The 10,002-nt window shown below is 35.6% G+C and overlaps 1 protein-coding gene across 1 annotated transcript in view; it reads right to left on the reverse strand.

Moving 5' to 3' along the window:
* Positions 1–9,936, reverse strand: part of LOC108359826 (uncharacterized) — a 12,135-nt gene extending 2,199 nt beyond the window's left edge. The window contains exons 1-2 of the mRNA XM_017611879.1: positions 9,836–9,936; positions 8,268–9,717 (exon numbers count right to left, since the gene is read on the reverse strand). Of these exons, the coding sequence (XP_017467368.1) occupies positions 8,268–9,717; positions 9,836–9,936 (1,551 nt within the window). The remainder of the gene's footprint in view (positions 1–8,267; positions 9,718–9,835) is intronic.
* Positions 9,937–10,002: the final 66 nt, after the last annotated feature.

The following is a 10,002-nucleotide window of genomic DNA, read 5'->3' on the forward strand; positions in this document are numbered from 1 at the left end:
TTTATGTATTACTAATAACAATATTTATAATTTTTATATATTATGTGCTTTTTATAAGCGTAAAACACAAAATACTTACTATAACTGGTGTTTGGTCTCAAACTCGGACAAACTATACAAAATAATCAGATTTTATTTTTAATTGGATTAACGATTAATGTTTTAAATTAATTAAACGTAATCGCAGCCAGCGATTAACGATTAAAAAAATGTTATCATTAATCGTACAGTTGATTACGACTAATTAATTTTAATCGTCAAACGCGATTAACATTTTAATCGTTAATTTTTAATCGTTAATCAGATTAACAGTTTGCCAACACTGTGTGAAATCATGTTCATATTCACGGAGAAAAATGGACGTTTTTGGAAAAGAGGCGTAGCACCTCCCATACTGACTGAAAGTTTCATATTGCATATCTCTTCAAATGTTTGGGGTAAAGCACTCAAGCTTGGTATGGAAATACATATGTATGTATGTATGTATGTGAAACTAATACCATACTCATGGAGAAAAATGAGAGTTATTGGAAAAGGTGGTGTGGCAACTCCCATGCAAATTGATTTTTCTATGCTGCATATCTCTGGAGGTGTTTATTGCAGAGGACTGGAACTTGGCACCGAGATGTGTATACAAAATTAATTCCATACTCATAGAGAAGAATTTGTGTTATTCGAAAAGGGGACATGGTTCCTGCCGTACAAATTTACTGTTTTATACTGCTTATCTCTAGAGGTGTTCATGGTAGAGTACTGGGACTTGGTACTGGGGTATGTAAAATCAATTCTAAATTCATGGAAGAAGATTAGGGTTATAAGAAAAATGGGCGTGGCACTTCCTGTACAAATTGACTTTTTCTTGCCACATATCCCTGGAAGTGTTTGTGGAAGACAGAATAAATTTCATTAAATGGAAAAGGGAGAGAGAGAGGGAGGTTCGGCCTTATAATCTTAAGCTCTCTTGAGGCATTTGCTACAGTAATGAGAAGTGGTATTTTATCAAGGCCAGGTTACTAAATTTGAGTTGGAAATATTAGAACCCGCCGTGGCACCTCCAAGAAGGTTACACGTTCACGCGTCGTATACCTGGAACCATTTTAAGGTAAACTTAGAGGGATTGATATCTTTCGTATGCCTAGCGCGCAGACGATATTTTATAATTTCATAGTTTTAAACGGGCTAAATACCTTAACTCGCTTAAAAAATAACAAGCTATAACGAAATGGGCACAGAAATAAAATCTAACATGATTAAATTATTTTTCATATATGTATAAAAGCGCGGGGTGAAACCCGCGGGTATAAGCTAGTATAAACATATGTATACTTAAGTACATTCACGTAAAGGCCAGTATGTAGCTCTCAAGAAAAGAAAAAACTACATATAAAATGAGGTACCAGAAATGGCTAAGAGATTTTCTTGAGGCAGTACGCAGTTCTTCAGAAATTTGGTACGCTTTCTACTACGGGTTTCTAAAGTTTTTTGTGTTTTTTTATGCTTGCAACAGAAATATACATATGCCTGTTCCATTATTTCTTGAGGAAAGAGTGAGGCAACAGGTTGGTGAAGTACCAGATGTCAAAATTCCTTGGACACAAACACGAAATAATGGCAATTTTTTTCTTGACCGTTTTCTTGAGAGCTTCTTATTGGCCTTAAAGTGTAAATAGGAAACCTTTTTCTAGGAAGCATGCAGGGAGCACTTCTTTCAGTACTTATTGGGTAAGTCGTTTAGAATGGCTGTCTGTCAGACAGCCTGCCTAAATTATCTTTAGGTTATGCATATACAAAATAGCAAAAATTATCATGAAGCGCATTGTAGGATATATGGAAATTTGCTAATGGTGGAAAGGCAAGCATTCAAGACCACGTTAAAAGCGCCAAACATTTTACAAAGTTACATCACCATCAAGGGAAATTTGTTCTTTTATGATTAAAAAAATAGAACTTGAGCGTTTCATCATCATCAATCATTCAGCTCTACGGATTGTGCCACAAAACTGCATTGCATATAATATCAGAAAATACTTCAGAAATGATGCAACGCCAGAAACAAAGAAACTGTATTTATAGGCATTAAGTGTACTGGTCGATGGGTTCAGGATTATGGCAGCCCTAGCTTAGTACTATTTTCCACCGGCTTTAACACCACGTTCAATTACAAAAGTAATAAATTAGCTGTTACATGGCAACATGCAACTCTTTGTTTCGGTTTCACTCAGAAAAAAGTCAGCTAAATATATTTCTCTCAATACACGATTTAGTAACTACAAGAAAAAGGCAGCAACAACAAAAATTGCCATTAAGCAGAAAAATAAAAATAGAAATTTGGCACTTTCGAGGTTAGGTTCGAATAGTTCCTTCTTTACAAGTGTTTGACTATGTGCGGGAAAGGCGTAAAAAAATAGCAACAATTCAAACTCCTCGGTATATAATGGGCTTTAACTAAACCCTGAGTATATAAATATGTATGTGATCGCTTTGACACTGGAACTCCACCGTGGAAGTTTTTCGAGAGTGCAGCGACTTGTGCGTGTGAAATTCCAACGTGGGATCTCCCCGCGTAGAGTTGCAGTGCTCTCACTAAATAAATATATGTTATATATGTACGTATGTATGCGCCCTTCTGTTCGTTCTCTCTCTCTTATTTTCTCTGAAGTCTCCAATCGTGCTCAGTCCTCCTCAATATGTGGATTCTTTATGTATAAAAGGCATAGTTGCCAACTTGGTGCTTTAAGCACTAGATTTAGTGCTTTTTGAAAATTAAAACGCCAAAAAAATTATTTAGTGCCTAGTGCCTTTTTAGTGCTTTTTTTCTGAGCTAAAATTACTTCGAGATACATAGTTAAAACCTGAAATAATTTGAAATATTTAAGGCTGTGGCAGCACTGAATTTACAAGAATCTACAAATTTAAATGGACTAAAATACAACTATGATTGATAAAAAGCTGAAGTTGCAAACCCACCTTGTTAAATTCTATTCGCGTTGAAAATGCTGGTACGTAAGTAAGTTAAGTATTTCTTTTCAAATTATTTGTACAAATTTTGCTTTTTTTTACCACCTGAGTAAAACACATCCTTTCTTGGTGCTGAATCCAAATCTGGCCTCACAATTGCTCTAGCACTAGAATTTTGAGATATCCTAACCTCAAAGTGCCAAAAACACGGTTTTTAGCGATATTTGAGGTTATGTAATGAAAACATCAAATTATTTGCTCATTTCTAATTAGGGCATCATTTTCGTTTGATGCGATTCGATTTTTCTTTCTCGAGATATACCACTTTTAATGTGCAGTACTTCGGTATTATGTTATGAAAAAAGCATTCCTTTATTCAAAAAAATTTGGTGCTTTTGGTATGGTAAAACGCTTTTTTCCAAGTTTTTGGTGCTTTTTGAAAATCAAAAGATGGCAACACTGATAAAAGGTCGTTGCACTCGCTTATATACTAACGCGGCGGATGTTATATACGTACAGGTATGCAAGCAGTCTTAGTTAAGTGAAGAAATGCGTATCTGCAAACTTTCGCAATTTTGCCATCATTAATTTTGCTTCTACTTAGTTTCCTGATTATTTGATAATTCTTTTATATACAAATTTCCCTTTTGTTGGTGTTATACTTTGTTTTTCATTATTCGTTATGTTATGCATGTGTTCCTTTTAGAATACCTCAGAGTTCATGTTTGTTTGTTAGTGAACCTTATGGTGATGCTAGTTAGCAGTGGTTAGATAATTTAGTTTAATTGTACACACACATACATACATCGACCGTGATTTATTAGATTATAGTTTATTTAAAATTTATCCATTTTCATTACTTTATTTTAGCTTTTTAATTTATTTTATTTCATTCTATTTTATTTTATTTCACTATATTATTTTTCAATGCTATGAGCACATATGTATTGATTTTAGTTAATTTATTTCGGAACTATGTATATATTTATTTAAAAGCAACTATAATTTTCAATATAGCTGACTCACCTCTTAGTGGGCGGTTGCGGCCTCTTATGCGGTTATTTCTGGAACGTTTTAGGTCCGTTTTATGGCCCGCTTTAAGGGACTTCAACTTTCTTTTTGGTTATAAGTACCACTATTTTTAGCTCCAATTGATTTCCCGTCGCTAACTTTCGACAACCAAACACTTTGATATCGTCTTTATATTTGAATTGATCTCAGGACTGTTGGCGATCGCGCCCCCGATGCCTGCTGAAATTCCTACCGCATGAACCAAAAATACAAGATCACGCGGGCAGGAGAGTAGCCCGTTAGAATCGCATTTAGGAAAAAAGTTTAACGATTTTGGCATTAGCCGTTTGTTTACATTTCTTCGTTGTTTACAATTTGGTGGTGGCTTTTTACTGCAATTTTCTTCGTTTTCGCCTGTGACAATGTGTGTACACATAAGATAAAGAATAATTTACGTATATTAAGCTAGCAGACCATGGTCACGACGCGCAACTCTAACCTGTTGGGTATTTAGTTGCTAATTAGTTGTTAATTAGTTACCCTATTCCCGATTTAGTTGCTCATTACGTTTAAAAGATAAGCTAGCAGGCCATTGCTATATCTTCGGTTCCCGATAAGATAGCAGAGTTCTGCAAACGGCATATTTAGTTGCTTAATAGTTACTAGTTACACTATTCCCGATTTTGTAGCTCATTACGTGTAGAAGATACGTGTATGTGTGAAATTTTTTTTTTATAAAGCTTTTCATTTTACCATTCTTCTTCTAAATATGAGCCCTTAATGTCTATTATTGGTACGAAATATATTTTTAGTTTAACAATTTTTGTAATTTTAAACATTTCATATGTATATTTTAAAGATCTCATGTTCAAAATCAAATCTTGAGCATCTTATGCGTATATTTATACAGATTCTGGTTGACACTTTCAGTGGTTGTTTTACATGCACTTTTTAGAGTGTACAGTTACAAATGTGACATATTAATTACTATTTATTATACTTACTTTGCAAAATGCTTATGCACAACAAATTTAACTTATAAATTGAAATTATAAATGTTTGATTTTATGAAAAATTAAAATATATATACATGTACATAGCCCAGTAAAATTAGCCTTTTTCTTAAAAAAAAAATTGTATTCCTGCCAAATTCTGACTATATCAAACCAGGAGATTTTTTCGGTTGGGGAAAGTTAATGTTAGAACAAAAACCAAAAACATACTACAAATTAAAAGTTTATTTAACTTCTTCATTTAAAAAAATGTGTAAGTCGGCTCTTCTCCCTCCTTCTCTTTTAAAAAAAGGATATCTAATTTTTTTCAAATGCGAGTACTTTTTCAGAAAAAACTTTCAGGAACAAGCTGCGGTTTCATAACTCACGTACAATTTTCTAAAAGACATTTCAAAATTTACCGTTGTAAATATTTCTGCTTTTACCAATTGTACGCTTGTTCTGTTTCTCGGATGGTTTCAACTGTTCGCCATTATATCCAATACCTTTTAGAAAAACTCTGTGCTTACTGGTATAGACAGAGTTTTACCAATTAAATTTGGCGATTCTCTGAACTTCGCATACGGCTAAAAAAAGTTTCATCCACTGCATAGCTAAAGGGATATCAATAGATTGAATTGATGGATAAACTTTTGAATGACAGTTGCGAATCGATTGGAGTTTCTAACCGCAACTCGAAGAAATTGGTCAGTTTCGTAGCAGATGAGCTAAACAGCTACGTCTATACATTGTATAGGCTTACAAGTATGGAAAGCGCCATTTTGTTTGTTTACATTTGAAAATAGCTGAGATCACCTGAATTTCAATTCTCTCATTCTCCGCACAGAGTTACATTCAAGTTTCAGAAAAAATTTTAAAATGTAAATTGAGAAATATTTTAGAAAAATGTGTTTTTATTCATTTGCATTTGCATCTGCAATTTGCATTTGAATTATGATATCAACAGGGATGCTTTGGGACGTATTTTTTGAAGACAATTTTCTTATAAATCTTGGGATTGTTGATTTATTTTAGAATTAAAAAAGGTAGTTTATATAAAAAAATATATTTAGACTAGCAGTATGTAAATTACTTTTATTACGAATTGAAACGATTTTAATGAATATTCATGGTTACCATTAATAGTAGTATGACAGTTAGATCTAAGTGCATATTTGACAAGAAAGATAGAATACAAGATTGCGCCGTTCTGGCGGCGATGACCTATCTGTACAAACAGTAATCAAAGTCGAATTGGATGTTGAAAGAAAATGTGATGACAGCAAATTTTCTTAATAATAAATTTTTCGATAAGGAACGTGTGTTAATTGTGCTAATTTCTAATATCCTTATTCATAAACAATAAAGTAGCTTAAAAAAATGTTTGCAAACGGCAATTTAAAAAGCCTTTTAAAATTTTTATTTTTTATGAATAAGGCGATAAAAATATATGATTTAAAATAACTTTTAACAAGGAAAACACGAAATAAGGTGATTTTCGCAGAAGTAGGTATTAGTGAATTGCAGTGCATTTAAAGTTTCTGAGTTTCGTTTACTTTTAGATCAGAATTGTCAAAATTGTGAAATTCAAAGTAGCAGTACGATAATCATAGAAAAGAAGATTGCGCCCTGAATGTGTATCTTCTTGGGTTTCGGTTTGACAGCCAACTGCTGTGATGATGTGGAAATTTACCAAAATGAAGAAAAATATAACAATTAAGTGAACAATTTTGATTTTTACAAATTTAGTGAGCAGTAGCGCGTTTTAGGAACGATATTTCGGGCAAATCGTTAATGAACAACAACAAAGCAGACGGGAAGTTTTGGTTTTGGCAAAAAAGTTGATTAGTTCCTGCCGGCGATCAAGGTATTTCAACCACAAAATACTATTATTTACAAGAACCATTCACTAAAATTGTAACTAACTTTTTATTATTTATTAATTCCTTTTTGATATTCAGCAATAGCAACATGGAACAAATTATAAACCAAAATTACATAGTAATATTTTTATGAATGTAGTTATAAAAGTTCACAGAGGAAACGCTGTTTTCCGGCGTTTCCTCTGTGAACTTTTATAACTACATTCATAAAAATATTACTATGTATTGGCAACGACATAAAATGTATGGCAATTTAGATGTCAAGAGAATAATAACTACGATAAAAAGCATGAGAGATGTGTGCGAAGGAGGAAATCTTTTCAATTTGAACAAAAAAAAGCTTTAAATGTCGTTGTAAAACGATCATCAAATTTCTTATAAAATATTTNATTCACTAAAATTGTAACTAACTTTTTATTATTTATTAATTCCTTTTTGATATTCAGCAATAGCAACATGGAACAAATTATAAACCAAAATTACATAGTAATATTTTTATGAATGTAGTTATAAAAGTTCACAGACGAAACGCTGTTTTCCGGCGTTTCCTCTGTGAACTTTTATAACTACATTCATAAAAATATTACTATGTATTGGCAACGACATAAAATGTATGGCAATTTAGATGTCAAGAGAATAATAACTACGATAAAAAGCATGAGAGATGTGTGCGAAGGAGGAAATCTTTTCAATTTGAACAAAAAAAAGCTTTAAATGTCGTTGTAAATCGATCATCAAATTTCTTATAAAATATTTTGGTTTTTACCATGATAAAAACATTACAAGGTAAAATCATTGAGAGACAGTCTGACGTTTGCCAGCAATATAATTTTAAAATTCGAACTCAAGCTCACAAACACATTCTCATTTTTAATCTCAAACAACAACAATTATGAACAACTAGCGGACCCGGCGCACTTCGTCTCGCCCGAATTGAACACCTTCAGATAAACTCCAGGGTGATAATAAAACACAGATATTTAAAATTTCAATGTGATTTATTTGAGTGCAATCGAAATCAGCAGAGAGCGATATGGTAGACAATATTTTTCGATTTGTTTTCCGGCGCAAAAACAAACAACGAAGACGGTTTGCCAACACGCGAACAGGCAACGTACAGCTGACCGTGCGAAAAACAGGGAAATTCGAGATTAATCCCACAGACTTCCAACGATTGGCCTTGAGATTTATTGATTGTCATCGCGAAAGCCAATCGAACGGGGAACTGAATCCGCTTGAATTGGAATGGAAGATCAGTTGGAATAATCGGAATTCGTGGGATAAGGACTTCCTCTCCTTTAAATTTTCCCTTTATGATCGTCGCTTGAATCAAATTTTTCATCAGTTTATTGACGGACAACCGCGTGCCGTTGCACAATTTCGGGTGATTCAGATTCCGCAACATGATTATGATCGATCCGACCTTCAGCTGTAAATTATGCGGCGGAGTTCCTGGTACATCAAGCGAGTTCAAAAATTCCGTCGGATAGTTGGTCGCTTCATCCTCGTCGGTCACGCTGTCAACGGATTTGTACGAATGCAGTTCTCCAGCTATTTGACTTTGAATAATGAAATTCAAGCTATCGACATCTTTATTCTTCGCTGCTAGTATTGCCCGTTCACTAATCCAATCGAGATTTTTATAATTTTGTGCAATTCCGGGGAACACTTTGGTGATGAGTTCCTCCTTCGACGATGTGAACTCGCAAAAATTTGCCGGGAACGATACCAATCCAGTCGAAACATCAACAGGAATTTGGCCATTGCCAAGCGCCAGCAGTTGTCTCGAGAATTCAGCAGCTGACGGGTCGTTCTGCAATGCGACTCTCATGTTCGTGGTCAATTTAAACTTCTTGACATGCCGCCATAAAGACGACGATTTCAAGCATGCATTAAGTTCATCGGCAGCAGTAGATTTCGGGATAACGGGAAGCGTTTGACGAAAATCTCCGGAGAGCAATATCATAGCCCCACCAAATCGTCTCGAATCACCTCTTAAATCCTTCATTGTTCGGTCAACTGCCTCTAAAGCCCGTTTATGCGCCATCGTGCATTCATCCCAAATGATGATTTTGCATTCTCGCATCAATTTCGCTGTCGCCGAATTCTTGGTCAATGTGCACGTTGGCTGGTCAACCGTGAGAACATTCATCGGCAGCTTAAAAGCAGAATGTGCAGTTCGACCGCCTTCCAACAATGTGGCAGCAATCCCAGAGGATGCAACAGCCAACGCAATTTGAGATCTTGACCGAATTTTTGCCAGAATCAACGAAATGAGAAATGTCTTGCCTGTTCCACCGGGAGCATCGAGAAAGTAAATGCCTCCCGTTCCATCGTCAACAACTTTCATCAGCGAATCGTACACGTTCTTCTGCTCGGCATTCAACAGCGTCACATTTGTTCGCACTCTTTCGGCCAGCTCATCTTGATCATAATCTTGCTCCCGTTGCAATTCGCGATTGAATGCATCGTGCAGCGAACGATTTGGCGCTGGCATTCCCAATGTCGACAGCAGACTGCCGCACATGAGCACGCAGATGTCTTCGATCAGAACTAATGCTTCGTTGCGCATCTCGTCGTTAATTTCGAGATCGAAATTCGAAGTTGTCGTGCGAACTCTGTGCAAAATGTCGTCAGCCATCTCGTCCTTGTATTTGTCCCACAATGCAGTCGGGTTCGACGGATGACATGTAGCTATGATGATCGCAAACAATGTACGAATTTGATTCGCTGGCGCAGAAACAGTTGCATCGGCGAGTGTTGAGTCCCAATGTGTATCGTTTTCGAGCAAATTCAAACGTTGGCAAGCCTCCCGAAAAGTGGCACACAGCACACCATCCACAGTACGCAGGGAATCGAACGATGTAGGGCCTCTAATGTTTACCAAAAGCAAGCGAAGATAGAAGCATTCGTCTTGGCGTGGATGAACTGTGTATATTCGTCCGAGGGCATCAGTAGAATATACATCAGCGAAGCCAGCAACAGAATCACCTTTCTTCCGGCGTTGAAACTTCTTCGATGCTGCGTTCCATGTATAATAGCGTGGCAGTTCCGAATAGAGTAAAGTCCTTGCGAACGGATCGCTTTCGCATGTCGAAAAGAAATTTGTCAATGTTGTCGCTGGTGGTCGTTCTGCTCTTTGCGCTGCATTTGCGTCC

The sequence above is a fragment of the Rhagoletis zephyria genome, unplaced genomic scaffold, assembly GCF_001687245.7.
Source record: "Rhagoletis zephyria isolate East Lansing unplaced genomic scaffold, Rhagoletis_zephyria_1.1 Rzeph_scaffold_00472, whole genome shotgun sequence".
Lineage (NCBI taxonomy): Eukaryota > Metazoa > Arthropoda > Insecta > Diptera > Tephritidae > Rhagoletis > Rhagoletis zephyria.